This window comes from Exserohilum turcica (genome assembly GCF_000359705.1).
Source record: "Exserohilum turcica Et28A unplaced genomic scaffold SETTUscaffold_3, whole genome shotgun sequence".
NCBI lineage: Eukaryota > Fungi > Ascomycota > Dothideomycetes > Pleosporales > Pleosporaceae > Exserohilum > Exserohilum turcicum.
The window spans coordinates 2,688,709-2,709,047 of record NW_007360136.1 but is presented as its reverse complement, the minus strand read 5'-3'; the positions used below and the strand labels follow the sequence as shown (position 1 = coordinate 2,709,047).

Here is a 20,339-nt window from a genome sequence, read left to right as displayed (position 1 = left end):
ACTCTCACTTTAAACAAATTGTATCTAGAACGGCCTCTGGCCAAAGTCTTACATAGTCACTGACTGCAGATAGACTCTAATGGAATAATAATAATAATAATAATAATAACAGATAAGCATGGGCAAACCTGGATCATATAGCCTTGTCCACTATAACAACGATGAGGTGGCTTAAGTGTTAATGTTAAATCAACCTCCTGTTATTTTTGCACTCGGAACTTTGGCTTCCTCGTTTTACTGTTGTATGTCTACTGACAGGTGTCTGCTTGACCAGACGCGATATAGACTTGGTTAAACACAAATCTGTTTGTGCCCAGTGAAGTGTCGACGTTATGCAGCTGTCAAAATCGGGTGTCTCTTTGGTTTAAATATAGAGAAAACTCACCCTAGATGTGTGGCGTGGTTGCAAGGAACCTAGGCGTGGTATCCAATGGCAGCGGCGGAAATGGACCAGTCGCCCTCGCAAAAATATCTTCAGTCAGCGAATGAGCCCGCGTATATGAATACGCAGTTCTACACAGCTTCGAGAAGCAGCGTCGGGCATCTGGTTTGATGCTCAGTATGACAAAGTCGGATGGCGATGCACAGAGAAACTTTGGTACGCCCCTCGTATTGTGACACGAACCGACGCGGGAAACTGTTTTGACAGACGTATGCAGTGAGCTGTAGGGGACTATTATGCATTCCCCGGCAATTTGTGCGTGTGGGATTGAGGGCGAAAGCTACACACACACGTCTGGTAGGACTTTAGCAGGTCATTGTCTCTGATTAGAATAGCAGAATGGACGCATATCAGAAAGTCGCTGGACCGGTATTCAGGTAGGTTGCATTGACAGGCGGGGAATGCCGTAAGGCGCGATGGCGCTGATGGCCATGGTTCCTCCGGGCGACTTGACATGTTTGTGGCTCATCCGTAACGTTTGATTGCGATGCGCCGTTGAACGGCCTGTCACACGGCGGGCGCCCTTGGGTCGGACGACTTTGTGAATCTGCAAGCACAGCGTGTCTCAGTCGTCAGACATTGTCATGGCCGTTGTGGTCCTCAGGGCGAGCAGATGGCGGCCTGACGACAGCGCGGCCAATAGAGCCTTTGGTAGACACACACGGTCGGTTCGGGAAGAGAAGAGCCGCCAGATTCCCAGCAGACACGACTTGAAACCATCCCAAGACTGACAGGAGTTGGGAGCATGACTGGCCCTTGGGCGGTGTTTTCGACGTTCCAGAAATGCGGAGGAGGGCATGCGAACGCATGAAGACGAGACTTTTGCCGGTCAATGGAAGAGTCATGGTGGAAACTGAAACGGGGCGGCCGCATGCGTCCTCGCGCGCCATCCAAGCCGATCTGCATCAGCATGGCAGCCGTGGGCGTGGAGGGGGGCGGCATGGGCAGGGCCTGCGGCGAGGCTGTGTCGGGATCGGCAGCAGAGCCATGTCGGCCGGGGCGGGGGCCAGCGACGTAATGGGCGTGCTCCATGCCGCTACTTCGGCACCGCGAGTTGTGCCGCAGGGCCAGATCGGGGGTGGGTGGGTGGATGGAGGGTGCATGTGGATACAAGTAGATGGTGTAGCTGTGTGGGGTTCCTGGCCGGTTCTTGCTTAGCCTGCCGAAACCTCCGACGTCTGATCTTGGCTGCGACGATCCAAGAGGCCAGCCACTCCCCGTCCGCAACGCCTCGACCCAAATCGTCTTGCTGCCGTTTGCAGATTCGCAGATCGCATCCGGGCCAATGCATCTGACATTGCCCATCAGACGTCCTCGATTGTGCCATGACGGCAGCAGGCGGGCAGGGAATGTGCCTGTGTCACCACGTTGGCTCTCGTGACGCCGACGCTCAGTGCGCCCTCTTCTCCCTGCAGTATATGCGCATCCCTCCCGTTACACGCAGGACATGCCGTGCTTCTGGCTTAGCACCATCTGTCTCTGCCAGTTTCGAGTATTCCTTACCGCTCAGGCCCTGCACGCCTAGCTAATCACGTCTCGTCGTCCCTCTTAGCCAGAACAGGCCCATGTGCGAGGCACTCTTGCTCTCAACCTTCCGTCCCGCTCCTCGTGACAGTCGCGTGCCGCTCTCTTCGCTTATCGGACCTTTACATGACCTGGACCGTCTACTCGGTGCTGGGCGGCCTCCATTCCTTGAGCAACACGTCCCACGCTCGTTCTGCTAAGTAAGAGGAGGAGCCGAGTCTTCAAAAACCCCCCCTCCCCACAACTCGTCGACTGCCAGTTGAGACCTGGGGTCCAAACCGTCCCTCTGAACCAGTATCCCCTACAGCATGGTGGCCATGGCAGCTATCCTGCGTCCACGAAAGCTAGATGGCACCGACACGTTCAACCTCGGTCCTCTCGGAATCATCTACATCCTCGCCGCTGTACTGTACACCATCATCCTGTGTGTAGAGCTGTTCTTCTTGTATCGCCGCCGCAATGCTTTCTGTATACGCGTGAGGAATATCAAGGTGGTTTTGGCGGCAGTCTTGATGCTGCACATCTATCTTGTCGTCGTCCTTCTCGTGTACCCTTGGAATGGCTACTTTCCATGCGCCGCCGAGTTTTGGATCATGTCCGTGTTTCTTCCCTCGGGCATGGCCTTTTTCCAAGGTGGGTCAAGTGTGTTTACCGTCTTTGTTAGTCCATCATTGACCCACCATTAGCCTGCAATGCAAAGGTCCTCACCGTCTACGAGAACCAGTGCCGAATGACGCGCGACTTCCTCGAAGGTGCCCGCAAGAAGCGCATATCATATACTCCCCGTGGGCTATATGAAGCGTGGCGCGATCTTGATCCAGCAAAGAAAGTCTACGTGGGCACTGTGGCTGGATTGGTCATTTCAGTAAGAGCTGTAGACTTGAAACTTGTAGTGACTGCGCTGATCAAGCTAGTTCTTTCCTGCCATCGCCCTCTTCTTTGGGTCGCGTCGCTTCCATGCGTCATATGGATTTTTTGGCGAAGCTACAGACTTCCGAAAGTGTCGCCGGGGCGCTGAATGGGTGCCCTCAATTTTTGTCCAGTTATTCTGGAGTATGCTTGTGGGGCCTTGGATCTTGTGGAAGATTCGTAAGATCCACGACGTTCACTCGTGGGCGTTGCAGACGAGACTGGCCATCATTGCTGGGTATGTTCAACTACTCTCTTGACCATGTGCGTCACTGACGTTGCATTCAGCCTTCCCGGAACACCACTTTGGATCGCCTTTACCTACACAAGCGTGTCAAACGTTGATGGCATCACTGAATACTTTGCACCAGCAGGGTGGTAAGTACAACTGTAGCCATGGTGCCCCAACGCGCGTACTCATGTCATTGGACAGGTTCATTCCCTCACTGGTAGTCTGCCAACAAGTCCTAATCCTGATTCCTCTGCGGGACGCAATGAGAACACCACCAAGCCGTCGATCATCCGTGTCTGACACGTCCTCTCTCAACTCGATCCACTCGGTCGTGGACGAAAAGCCGACAAAGATTGTGTTTAGCCAGGAGTTCAAGACCAAAGGTTCCATGCGGGCACTGGAGCTCACTATCCAGAACAGTATCGAGCCGCTGATTGCTTGGGCGGCCATCCGCGAATTCACAGCGGAGAACTGCATTTTCCTGCGCGAAGTGCGCAACTTTAGGAAGAAGTGGGGCAGCCTCGACGTGGTGACGACTGTGCAACGCCGGCAAATGTTCAACGAGGCGTCGCTCATCTTCTTCACCCTTGTCAACCCCTTCACCGCCGAGTCGCCCATCAACATTGAATACAAGATCTTCAAGGCCATGCAGAACATGTTTGCCAACGTCGAGTTTGACCCGTACATGCCGCGCTGCCCCACCCCCGACAACGTCAACTCGCCCGTACAGCGAGAAAACGTCATCTGCCCGTGGGAAAACACGCTCAGCCGTCCAGCCAGTATCGACAGCAACGCTACAACATCAACGACATCAAGCGCACGCAGTATTGTGCCGAGCGACTTTACAGAACAGGTATTTGACAGCGCATACGACAGCATCAAGTACCTCGTCTTCACCAACACGTGGCCCCGATATGTGGATTTCACTGGCACGCGCCCGGCGACATCCTGAACATGTTGGCGTTGATCCAATGGCTGATACAACGAACATTTCTTCCATCTCATTTACTATTTTTTTTCATACATACTTATGGGTGCTGGTACCCATTGGCCCACTAGATAGAGCCGCCCTAAGTCATTCATGATGTGTATTTATTAATCGCCAATATATCTGGATCTGCAACACCTGAAATATGTAGCTATACCACCAGTCATTACATAACCGAAAGAGAAAGAAGAAAAAAAACTATGTTTCAACAGACTAGATTTTATTTGAATTCTTCACATGGGGCATCTGCATCTGTCATGTGTGTACCTGAATCTGCATCTCATCTGCATATGCATCTGTCATGTGTACCTGCATGTGGCACCTACTGTAGATCTTGGCAACGTGTTTTTTTTTCCTTCCCCTTCCCCTTCCCCTCCCCCCCCCTTCTTTTCTTTTCTCCGTCTCTCGCCCTTTTCAGGGTCCAACGCGCCAAACTGTCACTTTCCCTCGCCCTGACAACGCCCAAACCTTATGCGCAAACCACAAAAACGGGGGGACGGGCCACGAAACCGGTGTCCCCACTCGTAAAACTTTACTGGGCCTTTTTTCGACGCTTACGGGCCTCCATTTCTCTCACCTTGACTTGAACTCTTATTCTCGCATCTATATGCGTCAACTTTTATGCGGCGGGCGTCACTATAGCGCCCGCCCCTCTGCCACACCCCCCCTTTCCGCTCCCCCATCCCCAAAATCGAGCCCCGAGGATCCGAAACTTGTTCTGCCGCAAATCTGTACGCGCGCACCAGGCACCCATCGGGCAGTGGGCGCCGTTTATCCCAGGATCAGTGAGGCTGCCTGCTGCAGTTTCAACTTGTTTTGACGTGTGAGCGGCGGACAAGGGGAGGGGTAGTAAGTAGCGCGAGTTCGGAGCTGCAAGAAGGGCGAAAGACGAAAAAGAAAAATAGTAATCACTGAATGCGATATTCCTTCTTTCCCCGGTTCCATGCACGCCCCCCGCGCGGCGCATCCTTCCGCAGCGGCCTCTTTTCCTGTTCCTGCTTTTTGATCTCGCGCACAAGCCTTGTGGTTGCAGTAGTCAGATGCAGCCAAGAGAAACGTACTTGTCCTCATTGTCCATGTTTACACCACCACCACACATTTGAGTAAGTATGCTATGGCATATTCAACCATCTTTACTTATGCACAGGTATAACATGCGAGATGCTCTAACGCCCCACCGCATCGTCACATCCATCCATCCATCCATCCATACATAAACACGACCCCAAGTTCGCTCCCAACCAGAGGGCCAAATATCACCCTCGCCCTTGCAACTCTCAAACCTACGCCGCGCAGCTAAGTAGCCCGCGCGCAACCCTCCCCCCTTCCTCACCACATCCAACCGCAACCAGCAGCAGTCCAGGCAGACGCCACCAGCCAGTCCGTATTTCATTTCCGCCTCTCACGTCCTCCCTTCCCAAACCCATCCAATACTCGGCGCGCGCACTTGGCCCCGCGCGGGCAGTATTCGGCATCAGCAAGCAAGGGTAATTTGGCCGCGCGCGCGCTCGCTCGCAGGCTATTTACTTAGTCGATTGCAAGGGCAGGCAAGTGAGAACAAAATAATCCCCGCCTCCTCCCCCCATCACGAAAGAGAAAAAGAACGAGCCCCCCCCCCCTTATGTCAAGTGTTATGGTACTAATAGCAGCCAAGTACCTCAGCAAAGCAACCATGTATGCGAGGCGGCGGGCTCCGTACGTAGCGCCCGCACGCCCGCACGCCCGCTCGCCTGCCTGGCTCAGCGTGGATACATGTAAGCCGTAGAACGCCCGCGCGCGGGCGCGTGCCTTCCCTTGCCGACGTACGCGCGGGACACTTTGTGTTTCAGATACTGCGTTGCTGACGGGTGTTTGCTGTGGGTAGTCTACAAGGGGGGGGGAAGAAAGCAGAACAAGGAAGAGGTGGTAAGTAGAGAGGAGACGAGAGCAAGAAAGGCGGGCCAAAAGGCTAACAACCCAATCCACTCCAACGGCCGTAACTTTGTTGCGCTGAGGATTCTTGGGTGAGGGGGATGAGGAGAGAGAGAGAGAGAGAGAGAGCCGGGGGCTGGCGAAGGAAGGTTTATTGTTTTCCCTCTTTCTTTCTTTCTTTCTTTCTTTCTTTCTTTCTTTCTTTCTCTCTCTATCTGTCTTTTTTTAATTTTTTTTTGCCTTTCTGTTCCTTGCTCGGGGCGTCGTGTTCCGCGTAGAGTCACAGCCGTTTACAGAAGGGGCCGAAGCTTTATTCTCTTTTGTTTTTTTTGCGTTTGAGAGCTGACATGTGAGCATGGGGTCTTCGTTTGTGCTGTGTAGGTAAGATGGGCTTTTTGGCGCGCTAACATCGGTCGTGGGTTATTCTCCATGTCGGGGGTTTGCTGATGACAATGACAGTGACAATGACGATGCTGATGCTGATGCTGATGCTTGCATGGATGTATCCCAGTCACTTTAGTTGAAGGGGCACCGACGTCCGGTCAGGGCAAGTCCCGTGTTTCCCCCCCCCCCTCTTTCCTTCTTTCTTTTTTTCTTTTTCTTTCTGGAAGCCCGGCGTGGAAGGGCAGGTGTACCGAGCATAGGTGCTGGTTCCTTTAATACCGAAAGCACGGTGTGCTCTGTGACGAATGTGGGCTAAGGCTAAGAAGTAGTTAGTTAGTTAGTCATGGATAAGTAGTATAACTTGGAATTTGGCAATTCACATGATTGGGGCCAAGCAGCTTCTTGGCTAGTTTTTTTGTTTCCTAATTCATCACTATTCCCGCTTCCCACCTGTCATGTCCTGAACAGACTATGGCAAAAAAAAAACTCGCCCACAAAAAAAGAAACCAAGTTGTCTTGATAGACTGAAAAAAACTGCGCTTACTATTACACTAACTGAGATATCCGCCTACTAGCTGAATGTGGAAGAGAGAAAAAAATCAATAATATACCCTCAATGCGTCTTCATCGCCCCCCTTTTCTTTTTTTCATCCAAGATGCCCAGCATCTCAGCCATGCTATTGCTCCCTGACAGATCCATATACCCTCCTCCTATACCTTGAGCTGAAATATCGGCGAACAGCCTCACTATCCACGCCGCGGCATGAATCGCGCCACTGGTGCCCCGTGGGTGTAAAATCCGGGACACTGCCTTCCAGCAAGGCACTACTGCCTAGTTTCTCATATGTCTCTTCCTCTTCTTTTCCCGGTAGCGCCTTGGATGCAGACGAGTGCGGCCCTGGAGATGATTTGTTGGCTGGTGGCTGAATGGGATCGGGCAGCCGGGCAGACAGAGGGGAAGGGTGAGGAGGCCCGGACGAGGAATGCGCTTGCTGGGCGCATTGCTGTGGTGGTGTGATTCGCCTGGTGAAAACGAGGGGGACTTCTGCCTTGACGACAGGACGTATTGAAGTACCGGGTTGTTTGCTGGTGGGCTTGGCAATGGGCTTGCTGTTCGCCTTGTCGTTGGTCGTGCTGGTGATGGTGTCGTCGCCTACACTATCCACTCTGCCGCGAGCCTTGGTGTCGGCCTCTGAAAAGGCGCTATCTTGTGCTGGCTGCACGCCTTCACGCTCCACCTGCGTGTGAGAAACTTGTCCCGAGAAGCTCATGTTGCTGGGGAACTATGTTTTGTCTTGGGTAGAGGCTGGTTGGTGCTTGCCGGTTTGCGTGCTGAGGGAAGTGCTGAGTTACTGCAATACCCTTTCTTCTTATAGCCAGGCATCATGATGTGAAGAGAGAGAGAAAGAACGTCACAGTCTGTTGTTTTCTGTTCGAAATTAGAGAGTAGAACTAAGGTTGACTAGATACAATCAGACGACTGCCAGCTCTTTACAAGAGTGTCGCTGGAAATGGGCGGCCGCTGAGTGGTCTGGGTAGAGTGGAAGCGAGCGCGCACCCACACCCTGTCATTTGGAAAACGTGCGAACCATGGCATGTATTCTCGAACCATAGTTAGGATGCATGCTGCGAAGCTGATATAGGGATATTTGTTCCGTGAGGAGAGTTTGAACCTGTGTGATTTGGCCTCGTCATGACTGACCATGCTAAGCAAGCGTGGCTAGACTCCAGACGGAAAGTCAGCATGGCTGGCTTTGCCATGGTATTGATTCGTACCAGATTTCCTCATGTGCGGAGGCGCGACAATTCATGCATTCTGGTGCCAGCAAGACGTCCACTACCTATGTTTGCTTCGCCAACGCATGATCTAGCAGTACCCAAAGCTCAATAGAAGCCTTTCCACTGGCTCAGATACCATCCAACCGAAGCAGCACGGACGATATTCAGCCCATTCTTCAGTCGAGTGAACGTCGTCGCTTTGAATTGATACATATGCGTGAACGTGTATTGGTCGAAGAGATAAAATGCATTGTATTGACCAAAATTAACTCAGATATTGGACATGATTCGTGAGGTGCATCGCCATCGTACTGTATCTACCAAGATGTTGATGATATGTGGTACATTGTCCGTCCTTGACTCCTTGTTCCGTAAACCGACTAAGCCGCCCTGCTCCAATGCCGTGCCATGATCTTTGCCTGTTGTGTTTAGAAGACGCCAGATCCGTTTCAAGACAAGCTTTCCTGGGCCAAGACCGAGGGTAAGTTGCCAACGCACAGAATAGCGCCATGTCTCTGTACGTGGCAAAAATGGCCCACTAAGCCTGTGGGACCAAAAGCTTATGCCTTTTGTACACGCTCCTCGTAAGCGGCCCAAGCAGCTTGCCTGTAGCGCTCTGCTTCTGATTTGCGGTCGTGGGCTCTTACGATGCCACGTCCTACAATAATGACATCGCATCCCTGGTCCAAAATCAACTTGCGAGGCGTGTTGTACTGCTGACCCAGGCCGTCTCCCAGCTTCTTGCCCTCTTGCCCTGGAGGGGGCAGCTGGCAACCTGGCGTCATGGTAATGAAGTTATCGTCGGGTTCCGTGTTCAAGCTGCGTTGCGCAATGAAGCCCATGACGAAATCCCGGTGATTACGTGCGATTTCAACCGTCTTCTGCTGGTAGTCGGGCGTCATGAGATGGCCCTCGGAGCTCATTTCGGCGAGCAGCAGGAGGGAGCGCAGAAACGGCGGCGGACCGAGGCGGATCAGCTCGCTTGCGGTATCGAGGTTGAAGACGTCTTCGGTATTATGGTTGGGTTCCGGCCGAGGCGATATGCTTTCTGTGCGCATGGATATCGACGTCGTAACGCTCACAACGCTTTGTTTCCTGTTCGGGGGCCGGATGCTCAGACGCCTCTCTCCGCCCTCCATCTCGATGGGCGACTCGATGGAGAAATTGGGGTTTTCCATGGCCTCGTCATGGTCATCGTCGCAGTCCGCTCCGTTTACCTGGCGTGTGGCGGAAATCTCGGTGTTGACCGATGTGTTGTATTTGGCAATGGTCTTCTCGGCGGCTTTCTCGAGCGCAGTAACTATGGCGGGGCCGGGCAGGACGTGTGCGTTTGTGATTTCGGCCCACAGAGCGATGCGGTGGTGGCCAGAAGTGTATTGCTTCTGCACAGTTTCTAGGGGCATGGATTAGGCTCGGCTCATCCCGGCTGGACGGAGGGCGACTACGGCAACATACCACCAATATCGGCGAATTTTCGGTCTTCGAAGATGAGGAACGACTTGCGGACGGCGATTTCCCTCAGCGCCTGGGCGGTCCTGTCGGACCAGTCGGTGACAATGTCGCAGTGTGTCTTGAGCAGGCAGATGGAGTCGCCCACGTCTTCGGCGAGTTGGATCAGCTCGGCAGACGTCTCGACGTCGGCGGAGAGACAGAGGTTGGAGTGCTTGGCGGCTATCAGGCTGAGGAGGTACGAAGCCAGCGGGCCGACCGAGGGCAACGCCGCACGCGCACGGTAGGTGGTGGTGAGGGAGGCGTGGGAAGGCATGGCGGCCATGGCGGCGTCTTGTCGAGCAGAAGGGAGCAGGTATTCCGGAGCAGGGCGGAGGGGCGGAAGTCTGGGCAGGGCTATGGACAGGACGGGCGTAGTCCAGCAGCAGACGAGGGGTTCTCTGGGATGCGCGTCGCCCAGCGGACGTCAAGGCGGGGGGTGAATGAGGGGCAGCGGGCAGGCAGCGAGCGAGGGGACAGCTGAGGCTTTTCGGGGCTCGTGATGGGGGGAAAAGCGAGGGGAGCAGCGGCGGCGGGGAGCGGGCGGGCGGGCGACTATAAACAGGCAGAAGGCGAGGGCGAAAGGGGCAAGGGAGCAAGGGAGGGGAGGTTGCGGCGGAACGCGCAGCAGTGGTAGCAAAGGGAGAGGCAGAAATCGATAGTCGGGGCTGGTGGGCTGTCGTGTCAGTCACCAGCAGCCGGGCGGTCGGTCCAGCGAGGATAGGCGAGGCGTCAAAATTAAGCGTGCAGCCTGTTCCTGGCGCGGCCCGCGGGCTGCAGATCCCCTGGCCCGCCCTGCAGACTCGAGCCGCCGCGCTGAAGTATGCCCATCTTCATATACACGCTCCCTCTGCCACGCCCACGCCCACGACCACTGCCGCTGCCAAACACTACCCCGCCCCCTACCACACGCCCCCGCGCCCACGCCAGCACCGCCGGCGGCCCCCTGGCATCGTTGATCAAACACGGCGACTCGTGTAGCATCCAGAGTTCGCATTCGCATCCACTCGTGCAGCCATGCCTCCCTCCCGGCCCAGCGTCATCGCGTGCTTCTGCGTCCAGGGGCAAGCAAGTCATGCCGAACACATGTCTGGCTGCGGCCTGAGTCGTGCAACGAGCCCTATCACTGCCTATGTCAGGGGCTGGGGGGCTTCCCCAGACTAGTAGATAAGCATGTCCAGGTAGACGTGGTTGACGTCATATCGTGTATAGCTGGCCACGCCCCTTGGCTTTCCCATTCACCCTGTCCAGCATAGAGCATTCGGCCCTCACCTTGGACCTGCAAAGCACCCTCTACGCTGCCCTGCCCGTCTGGGCCAGTGAGCGGCGAACCGTTACTGGGGAAGCGGGGCGCGCATCTGCCTTGATCATGGCCGTGAACAGTGAAGACACCTTGGGCGAATCAGAATGCTCCGTTCCGCACGTCACCTTGGATTTCCCAATGCGGCCTGCATGTCGCATTCACTGCGCTTGCGTTCACCACAACAAAAACAGGCCCCTCTCACGACAAGACCTTTCCTCTTCTCCTCCTCATCTCCATCTTCATCTCCATCTCCATCCCTCCACTCCATCCCGTACATTGAACCTCTCGCCGCTTCGAACCTCAACATTGACACCATGCCGCCCAAGAAGGACACGGGCGGAGATACGCATGAGCTTGTAGCAGGCTTTACTGACAGAGAGACCAAGCTTCTAGCCGCCGCCTTCTTGAGCTCTACTGCCCCCGACAAAGTAAGCACCCGTGTTCGTATTCATGGCACTTGATTAATGCAAAACACAGTACGACTACGACCTCATGGCCGCCCTCACCAACAACACGACCGGCTCCCTCAAGAAGATGTGTAAGTCCCATGCGTCCATCAACAAGACGCGGCGAACTAACATGCCGTGCTCAAATCTAGGGCCCATCGTCAAGAGGAAGGCTATTGATAGCCATTCCTCTTTCGCCAAGTTCATGGGTCACTCTGAATCTGCCGATGGTGGCTCGTCCAAGTCTCCTTTCACGCCCAAGTCCAAGAAGCGCAAGGTTTCTGACGACGCGGCCGAGGAAGCCGATGAATCTGACCAGGAGCCGTCCGAGTCGGAGAAGAAGGCGTCCAAGGGCAAGAAGCCTGCTGTCGAGAAGCCCGCTGCCGAGAAGAAGCGCCGCGGTCGTCCCAAGAAGCAGCCCAAGACCGAGGAAGTTGCCATCTACGAGGACAATGACCACGCCAAGGCTTCTGAAGGCACCAACGACGAAGTTGCCGAATCCGAGCAGGACAAGTTCGATTCGCCCAAAGTCAACAAGCCCGCTGCTGAGAAGCCCGCTGTCGAGAAGAAGCGCCGCGGTCGTCCCAAGAAGCAGCCCAAGAGCGAAGAAGCTCCCGCCCACGAGGACAAGGGCAACGCCGAGGACAAGGACAACGACGAGAACTCGGCTGACGGCGGCGACGGCCTCGGTGAGTTCATCTTTACCAAAAACATCGAGGCGTGGCTGGAAAATACTGACAGTGAGTTAGATGCCCAAGCCGAGACTGCAGTCTAGATGCGCCAGCTCACGCTTGCCAGACTCTCTCGACCATTGAACGGTGCGCGTGTGCCGTGATGGAATGCTATGGTTATCATTTCGTAGCACTTGGGGGTTGGTATTCCGTTTCTTGAATGTCCATGGAGTTGTATTGATGCTCCGGATACTGGTATTACCGTGGCTGCCCATAGTTGAAGCTAGCCACGACACGCACACACACACTCTCTCTCTCTGCGTAGTCGAAATCCATCCACGACGATCATTTCTTGTGCCCATTTGCCATGATGGTGTCCTGTGATGTATGCGCTCCTCCTTTCCCCACTGCATATAGTGCTAAAAAAAAAGAAAACAAAGAACCGAATACGCTACTGCGATAGACGGCGACATGCATGAGACTAGCCCTTTCGCAGTGCACGCGGCTGCCACGCCATCGCGTAGCCACGTGACTCGCCCACGTTCCGCGCCTAACCTTGCATGCCCCCCCCCCCACGGCATAATTCCGCGCTCCTAAATCTCGCACCTTACTAACCAACCGTCTGACCAACAAAGATACCTCCGTATTAAACTTCAATAATGCTCCCTGCTATCATGCCCACATTTAACCCACTGCCGCTACTATTAATTTCCTTGTTCCCAGGCGGAACATGCGACTTGCACCACGCATCTTAACACTCGTCCTCGGCCTCCAACGGACCTCGGCGCAACTCTCGTCTCCCAGTCTACGCAACACCACGTTCAACCCTCTCCACGGCATCCAGCCGTTTCCCCTATCGTCATACAGCACCAACATGACGCGGCGCGCCCCCGTCATCGCCCTCTCGCACGGCGGTGGCCCCATGCCGCTTCTCGGCGACCCCTCGCACGCACCCATTACAAAGTCGCTGCAGACGCGCGTGCCCCACATCCTCAAACTCGGTACCCCAGACGCTCCAAAAGCCGTCGTGCTGGTCACGGCCCATTGGTCCACGGACAAAGTCACCATTTCCAGCGGCGCGGCCCATGAGCTGCTGTACGACTACTACGGCTTCCCGCCCGAGTCGTACCACATCAAACACAATGCCCCCGGCAGTCCTGAAGTCGCCGAGCAAGTCGCCAGAGCGCTGGATGAAGCCGGCATAGAGCATGTCAAGGATCCTCAACGACGTACGTATCTCTCTTCAAGTATCCCCCCCCTCCCCCCAATCCCATTTCTACGTTCAATTTCAAATTCAAAGCCAAGTTCACGGCGACTAATACCCACCACAACAGCCTGGGACCACGGCGTCTTTGTGCCCATGAAACTGATAGATCCGTCGGCCACAACGCCCATTGTCCAAGTCTCGGTGCTGGCCTCAGAGTCGGCTGCGCAATCCTACGCCGTCGGCCGCGCGCTGGCTGCTCTGCGCGCCCAAAACATCGCCATTATCGGATCGGGCTTCGCCACGTTCCACAATCTGCGTCTGTTCAGCCAGCTGGCGAACCCCGCGCTGCAGGCGCAGACCAAGGAGTGGAGTCGCGCCGTCACGGACGCCGCCTTGACCGACGACGACGCGCAGAGGGAGCACAAGTTCTTGCACTGGAGATCCTGGCAGCATGCGTATAGCATGCATCCCCGCGGCGGCGCAGAGCACTTTCTGCCCCTCATTGTGTGTGCGGGCGCGGCGGCCGCGACAAAGGGAAAGGCGTATGCGGATTCACTGCGTGGGACCGACATGTGGAGTTATTACTGGGACGACGACAGTGCGAGTTATTCGCTGTGACTTGGACGGAAAAACGGCGACTCGGTGATACATAGGTTGAAAAACATGTTTCTCAATTCATCGTGATATCTCTGAATAAAGCACTACTTACATATTCATCTCATCCTCGCTTTTTACCGTCTGTCTGTCTGTCTGTCTGTCTCATCGACTCCATTGGTACAGATTCCCCAAATCTGCACCCTCTAACCTACCTTCTTTTCTTCCCATTGCCAATAATACTAACGTGATTGTTCCTACTTAGTTCCCCCAATAGGCAACATACCATACCACGCAATAACCGCCACACCCAGCAGTCCCGAAACACAACTCATAACCAGCGCGGCAATACCCCTAGCCTGGAAGCCCGCGGGCAACCTACCAGGACTCTTATTCTCGCCCGTGAGATCGACATAGTTGCGCGTGTTGCCCGCGGCATTACCCTGCGTGGGCACATTCTTGTCGCGGCAAGCGTCCCAGTGGCTCTGCGGAATCACACTGTCGGTGCTGATATTTGCGGCCGACGCGGGAGACGAGGAAACGAGAAGTTGCTGCTGAAGCGCCAGCGGAGCCTCGACCATGGTGGCTGTCAGCCCAGATGCAACGTGCCATTCAATGTGGCAGTGGAAGAGCCACACGCCGGGGTTGTCGGATCGGAACCGCAGCACCATGTGGCCGTTTGGCCGTACGAGGATCGTGTCGCGCCGCATGGGCTGTGCCGGGCGAGCGGCATCGGTGCTGGGGCTTGTGGCAGGGTCATAATCACCAGCGTCTTTGTCGCTGCGCGCGAGCACCTGGAATGTGTGGCCGTGGAGGTGGAAGGGGTGTCTGTTTGCGGTGGATTAGTCCTTGATACAGCTGAAGACCATGTTGCAGGTTAATGGAAAGAGACAACTTACTTGCCCGGATCCTGGTTGTTGAGGATAATCTCTACCACTTGGTTGTGGCCCAGGACAAAAGCGTTGGTGTTGGTACCGTAGATAATCGGGTCTGTGGCATTGGGGCCAGTCGAAAGTGCAGTGTACAAGGTAGGCACTTTGGGGGCGACGTATGTGACGTCGTTGAAGAAGGCGCTGGTTCCCATGTGTTAGCTGTGTGTGCGGTGTAGAAAGAGATGCTGCGACTTACTAGTTCGCCCCGTCAATCAAGTTTTCCATCTTGACGTCCAGCGTGATGGACTGATCGACCCGATCAAAAGCCTCTTCCTTGTCCCACGGCACCAACTTGAAGTCGTCAAATGGCTCAAACGAATCAACATCCTTGGGCGCCGGCAACGCCTGCTTGCTGTCGTACACGAGCCAGCCCGTGACATTGGGATTCAGCCCATCTGGGACACTGTCGAACATGACCTCGTCCATGCTGCCTACAAATGCAAAGTTGGACTTGGTGTCGTTCTTGGTGGTGACGAGCACACTGTAGCGCTGCGCTGCGGTAAGGTAAATCATACTCGCGTCCGCGGGTTCAGTGTATACGCCGTCGACTTCGACAATCTTCATGTTGTGGTCTTGGAACCAGACGTATTGTCCCGCAAACGCGCCCATGTTGATCATGCGGAAGAGGTAAGTTTTTCCTGGTTGCACACTGACAGTCAGGTTTTGCGTGTCATTGAACAGCGCTGCTTGAGGAACGGGTTCTGCGCCCGAGGGATTGGCAATGTTGATGAATTCTGCTAGGAGGTTTGTCATGGAGTCGTGGTACCTGTCATCATCATGTTTTGGTGAGAAGTTGCGCTACGTTTCCAGGGTCAAAAGCCTTGCTCACCAGTCTGACACCGTCACTACGACTTCCTCCTCGTACATGTCCTTGAAGGGACTCTCTGGGTCACGTACAATGAGCGCGCCGCGGAGGCCATCTGGATACTGGGCGCGCTCGTGGCTATGGTACCAGTACGTCCCCGGTTGGTTGACCTGTCACCATCAGTCCCCGCTACTTGCACGTGGAAACGTAAGCTTACCGTGAAGTTGTATGTGAATGAGCTGCCTGGTGGGATCCCGCACTGGGTAACGCCAACGACGCCATCCATCTGGTTCGTGCCATTCATGTACAGCCCATGAAAATGCAAGCTTGTAGACTGGTTTCCTAGCGAGTTCTTGAGGTTGACAATGACCTGGTCGCCCTTGGTCGCGACGATTGGTGGAATGGGCCATTTTCCATTGATTCCTATGGTTGGGCGCGTGTACTGGCCGTCTGGATTCGCATACACCCAGCCTACATCAAAGTCGTATGTGACGGTCGCACATTGGGCGGCGGTGGCTAGTAGGAGTAATGAATAGAGAAAGTTTGACAAAGACAACGCCATCTTGGCCGAGGCGTTGGGTATGGGAGAGTCTCGTCAGCCAGAAGCTGTGCGGAGCGGTCCAGCAAGCAAGTACATGCAGCCGACTCTGGCCCGGCGTGTGCGATGGTCAAGGCTAGTTCCGGCGTGGAATTGCAATAGCAATCAGATAAATGAAATCAGGCGCGACGACACCACGATCAGATAACACCTTCCCGTCAGGTTCTAGTGGCAGCCTCAAGCCACGATACCTCGGCGCCGAGCTATCAGATCATATGCTGATGGTGCTGAGCACAAAACAGGCTCGTAAAGCGGTACGAAGTGGGGGGTGCATGTTGGTGCTGGTCAGCTCTGGCAGATCTCCGGTCATCGCGCCCAATCGCCTGACCGCTGCTTCAGGCTTGCTCTTCATATGAGGGGATGATAATCATGCTAACACGACATGATTTGCTGCGGAGTAGTTCCGATTCGGTTGTTATCGGACCATCTGATAATCTGGACCACAGCCGCCCGGCCATGTGGTTTAGCGGCGGGGCCTGAGGACCAACAAGCCTGTCTTAGCCTGCGCTTCCAATCTCTTGATTCGATTTGGCGTGCTGGGCATGTGAAGATCCCGAGCTTGCAATGACCGACTGCGGGATTTGAAACGTGAAGAGTCTTGGGTAGAAGACAGTGCCACCTGCAGTCGATGGGGCAGGTCGTAGAGTGAATACCGCAATCAGATGGCGACCCCACAATCTAATAATCATCAGCAACAGAGATTTCTGCGGGAATAAAAAGCAATAAACTCAAATTCACCGACGCAGGAAAAAAATATCATCCAGAGGTAAAATCGGTCCGTCATCCCTTGGCAGCTGGCAAACTCTGATGGAAAGGCAGGCTCGCTTGTGCTGAGGCATCCCGAAACTCGGCTTTTTACTAGCGCCACTGTAAAGGGAGCCGTGATCACGAGAGGCTGGTGACATTCCCTGCCCTTTCATCTGATTAGGCGCTGTCTTCTTAAGCTCGTCGCCTGCTTATCAGATTCTCCAGTTTCTGTGCTAATTGAGCGAGCTCGACAGCCTCCACGATGCCGAACGTCTTTGCAGTCCCAGGTACGTAAGCAGCAACAAACACGCCTCTCTTCATTCCCCACATACCCAGCGCAGGTCTTGCTAACCTGACCCCAGTCTTCTTCATTTGCTTCCGCGAGTGTCTGGAAACAAGCATTATTGTTTCCGTCCTTCTCGCTTTCCTCAAGCAAACGCTGGGGCCGTCGCAGGACGCCGCTGTGTACAAGCGGCTCGTGCGCCAGGTGTGGTATGGCGTGGGGGCAGGCGTGATAATCTGCCTCATCATCTGCGCTGGTGTGATAGCGACTTTCTACACGGCGGGAAAGAATACGTTTGAGACGGCCGAGAACATCTGGGAAGGCGTGTTTGGCATCCTAGCCAGTGTCATCATCACGTTGATGGGCGCTGCTTTGCTCCGCATCAGCAAACTCCAGGACAAATGGCGAGTCAAGATATCCAAGGTGCTCGAGCAAAAGGACCTCAACCTGCCGGTCAAGGGGAAGCTGAAGCGATGGACGGAGAAGTATGCCATGTTCATCTTGCCGTTTATTACGGTGCTTCGTGAAGGTATCGAAGCGGTGCTGTAAGTCGACACGACGCTTGTGTGTTTAAGTTGTGCCAAGCTCAACCACTTGCAGGTTCATTGCGGGTGTCAGTCTCAGCGCTCCAGCAACAAGCTTTCCCCTTGCCGTCATTTGCGGGCTGGGTGCAGGTGCGCTGGTGGGATTCTTCATCTACAAGGGTGGTAACAAGACTTCGCTGCAGATCTTCCTCGTGGTGTCCACGTGCTTTCTTTACCTTGTGGCGGCGGGCCTCTTCTCCAAGGGAGTGTGGAATCTCGAGCAGAATGCCTGGGTCAAGCTGGCCGGAGAGGGCGCTGCCGAGGCTGGTTCAGGCCCTGGTAGCTACGACATCAGGAACAGCGTGTGGCATGTAAACGTAAGTTTGTGGCATCGTCTGCCTCAGGTTCGTGTGCTAACTCTTGTCCGACAGTGTTGTTCTCCGCTCGAAAATGGCAGTGGCGGGTAAGCACATGTGACGATTTCAGCTGAAGCTCGCTAACAACATGGCCTCGTAGCTGGGGTATCTTCAACTCGCTGCTCGGGTGGCAGAACAGCGCAACGTACGGATCCGTCATCTCGTACAACGTGTACTGGCTTGCAGTGATTCTCGGCTTCGTCTTCATGGGGCTGAGAGAGCGCAAGGGCAGCGCCTCGCACAATGGCGAGATGGAAAGCGACACGTCGAGCGAGCAGCGCGAGACGGCACAGGCGAGCAAGATTGCCGACGAGGGCATGGGCGTCAACACGGCGGTGAGGGAGGTCAAGTAACGAAGAAAAAAGAAAAGAAAAAGAAGGCGTCGACGCGGAAACTCGGGTCTGCTCTCATATCGTCGGGGCCGGTCAGGCCGTGGGGAATTGTTGTATTGTCGCGGAAGAGCTAGGCAGCACAGCCAATACACAGCCTCGAGAAAGAAAAAAAGGCGCTTATCTAATAATAACCTAGCCGACGCTAATGCAGCGCGGCATGCACACGCAAGAGGGCACGAGCAGCGCGCGAGCAGAAGAAGAAGAAGAAGAAGAACAAAAGAGTGCCGACCTCGTGAACAGCACCAATATTGTTATGGTATGGCATGGCGTGGCATGCAGTGCTGTGCAACGGCTGTGCTGTCCCCAAGCACATCCACCGCGCCATGGCAGTGTCGAGGCTAATCATCCAGGGCAGGGCTGCCATGTTTGCGCATCAAACGCGTGTCACTCATGCGTATCTGTGGGTCGCTGATCGGGTGCGCCTCGCGTCTGAGTACCGTTTGAGTGTAGACTACTTTGCACCGGGCGGCCTGCTCCCTGTCTCTCTCTCTCTCTTTCTCTCTCTCCAGCACAAATCTCTTGTCGGCAAATGCCTCGCGGCCATGGCGATTACGAAGCATGGCTGACACGGCCAACAGGGCAGAGTCAGGCAACCCGCCCTGTGGTATTCTGGCGTGGCTGAGCGAGCCCTCTCTCTCTCTCTCGTCGTCGGCCTGGGCTATTCTTGGGCTCACCAGCCTAGGATGAATACAGCTACTTTGGTATTATCGGGACAGGGCCAAGGTCAATTGCTATGCACAAAACAAAGTGGTTAATTATACTTAAAGCAACACACCACCGTCCTTGTTCCCTTTTTCCCCCCCGCCCCGCCTAGGACTTGTTCTCCACGCGTTTGCTCCCCGTTCCCCTGGTCTCTTGTGCGCGGCGCCCATCTATTGCTCCTTTTTGCTCTTTTATTTTACGCCCGTCGCTCGTTCTTTCTCGACGCAACTGCCAGCTTCCGGCCTCTCTCTCTCTCTCGCTCTGAACCTTGCTCTGCATTAAGAACCTACTGTACCTCTCTCTCCCTCACACACACACACACACGCACAAGGAACCCTGCAAAAAGAGAATAGAGAAAGGAAACACACACATACATACATACATACAAGATGCATTCCAAAAACCTCGCTCTCGCCCTCATCGCCACAGCAGCAACCACTGCCGTCGCCGAATTCGCAATCATCACCACGCCCCTACCCACCAACCTCGACGTGCTCACAAACGTATGTCTATCCGCCCCCCTTTGCAATTTCGCCTCTATACCCCAAACTGCATAAACTGAACAATCATCCCCCCCTCCCCACAGATCGAGGCCTACAAATCGTCCATCCTCTCCGAAGTCTCGTCGGGCCTTGCGTCGCTGACGGGCAACAGCGCCGCCGTGCGCAGCGCCTCGTCGGCCCGCGCCGGCCTCGCCTCGTTCGTCGCCACAGCCTCGTTTTCCATCCCTCCCCAAGTCACGCAGCTCACGGCCGTCGAGACGTTTTCCGCCACCCCGGCCTGGTACTCGGCCCTGCCCAGCGACGTCAAGGCTTACTACGACAAGTTCAACCAGGAGGTCCAGGGCTTGATTGATCAGGCCATCTTGGGTACCTCTGCCGCCGCCACCCCGGCCTCGGGCGCGACCGCAAAGCCCACCGGCGCCTCGGCTGGTGCGAAGCCTACCGAGACGGGCGCTGCTGCTATCCTGCGAAGCCCTGTGGGCGCCATGGGCGCTGGCATCGTGGCTGCGTTTGCGGGCGTCATGGCTTTGTAAAAAAAAAAAAAAAAAAAAAAAAAAAA

The 20,339-nt window shown here is 55.0% G+C and overlaps 9 protein-coding genes across 9 annotated transcripts; 5 read left to right on the top strand and 4 right to left on the bottom strand.

Annotated features, from left to right (window-relative positions):
* Positions 1–722: 722 nt before the first annotated feature.
* On the bottom strand, positions 723–1,747 carry SETTUDRAFT_179792 (uncharacterized protein; the record flags this gene model as incomplete). Its single annotated transcript, XM_008029537.1, has 1 exon — positions 723–1,747. One exon carries the CDS (start codon positions 1,745–1,747, stop codon positions 1,043–1,045), a length of 705 nt encoding a protein of 234 aa, XP_008027728.1. The 3' UTR covers positions 723–1,042.
* A 536-nt stretch (positions 1,748–2,283) lies between these two features.
* Positions 2,284–4,059, top strand: SETTUDRAFT_90966 (uncharacterized protein; the record flags this gene model as incomplete). Its single annotated transcript, XM_008029536.1, has 5 exons — positions 2,284–2,599; positions 2,653–2,831; positions 2,881–3,113; positions 3,164–3,253; positions 3,309–4,059. 5 exons carry the CDS (start codon positions 2,284–2,286, stop codon positions 4,057–4,059), a joined length of 1,569 nt encoding a protein of 522 aa, XP_008027727.1.
* A 3,008-nt stretch (positions 4,060–7,067) lies between these two features.
* SETTUDRAFT_20812 (uncharacterized protein) lies at positions 7,068–7,661 on the bottom strand (the record flags this gene model as incomplete). The annotated part of the gene is made up of 1 exon (XM_008028744.1): positions 7,068–7,661. The coding sequence occupies one exon, from the start codon at positions 7,659–7,661 to the stop codon at positions 7,068–7,070; it is 594 nt and encodes a 197-aa protein (XP_008026935.1).
* A 770-nt stretch (positions 7,662–8,431) lies between these two features.
* On the bottom strand, positions 8,432–9,940 carry SETTUDRAFT_163968 (uncharacterized protein). Its single transcript, XM_008029535.1, has 2 exons — positions 9,625–9,940; positions 8,432–9,562 (listed from the first exon to the last, which is right to left on the bottom strand). Exons 1-2 carry the CDS (start codon positions 9,932–9,934, stop codon positions 8,730–8,732), a joined length of 1,143 nt encoding a protein of 380 aa, XP_008027726.1. The 5' UTR covers positions 9,935–9,940; the 3' UTR covers positions 8,432–8,729.
* A 1,334-nt stretch (positions 9,941–11,274) lies between these two features.
* SETTUDRAFT_154868 (uncharacterized protein) lies at positions 11,275–12,181 on the top strand (the record flags this gene model as incomplete). The annotated part of the gene is made up of 3 exons (XM_008029534.1): positions 11,275–11,388; positions 11,438–11,498; positions 11,559–12,181. The coding sequence occupies 3 exons, from the start codon at positions 11,275–11,277 to the stop codon at positions 12,179–12,181; spliced, it is 798 nt and encodes a 265-aa protein (XP_008027725.1).
* Positions 12,182–12,888: 707 nt separating this feature from the next.
* SETTUDRAFT_65325 (uncharacterized protein) lies at positions 12,889–13,881 on the top strand (the record flags this gene model as incomplete). Its single annotated transcript, XM_008028922.1, has 2 exons — positions 12,889–13,306; positions 13,412–13,881. Coding segments are annotated over 2 exons (888 nt in total), but the record flags the coding sequence as incomplete, so codon positions are not given.
* A 254-nt stretch (positions 13,882–14,135) lies between these two features.
* Positions 14,136–16,451, bottom strand: SETTUDRAFT_172202 (uncharacterized protein; the record flags this gene model as incomplete). Its single annotated transcript, XM_008029533.1, has 5 exons — positions 15,833–16,451; positions 15,640–15,785; positions 15,007–15,576; positions 14,778–14,951; positions 14,136–14,706 (listed from the first exon to the last, which is right to left on the bottom strand). The coding sequence occupies exons 1-5, from the start codon at positions 16,175–16,177 to the stop codon at positions 14,136–14,138; spliced, it is 1,806 nt and encodes a 601-aa protein (XP_008027724.1). The 5' UTR covers positions 16,178–16,451.
* A 771-nt stretch (positions 16,452–17,222) lies between these two features.
* On the top strand, positions 17,223–18,536 carry SETTUDRAFT_32509 (uncharacterized protein; the record flags this gene model as incomplete). The annotated part of the gene is made up of 5 exons (XM_008028848.1): positions 17,223–17,247; positions 17,323–17,788; positions 17,844–18,144; positions 18,199–18,230; positions 18,284–18,536. The coding sequence occupies 5 exons, from the start codon at positions 17,223–17,225 to the stop codon at positions 18,534–18,536; spliced, it is 1,077 nt and encodes a 358-aa protein (XP_008027039.1).
* A 1,130-nt stretch (positions 18,537–19,666) lies between these two features.
* Positions 19,667–20,313, top strand: SETTUDRAFT_32508 (uncharacterized protein; the record flags this gene model as incomplete). The annotated part of the gene is made up of 2 exons (XM_008028847.1): positions 19,667–19,780; positions 19,864–20,313. The coding sequence occupies 2 exons, from the start codon at positions 19,667–19,669 to the stop codon at positions 20,311–20,313; spliced, it is 564 nt and encodes a 187-aa protein (XP_008027038.1).
* Between the last annotated feature and the right edge of the window lie 26 nt (positions 20,314–20,339).

What these genes read in the sequence shown, in the direction of transcription:
- SETTUDRAFT_163968 (XM_008029535.1), bottom strand. Translation starts at nt 9,934, where the DNA reads ATGCCTTCCCACGCCTCCCTCACCACCACCTACCGTGCGCGTGCGGCG. An exon ending in AAAATTCGCCGATATTGGTG is followed by an intron (nt 9,563 to 9,624) that starts GTATGTTGCCGT and finishes CCATGCCCCTAG; the next exon opens with AAACTGTGCAGAAGCAATAC.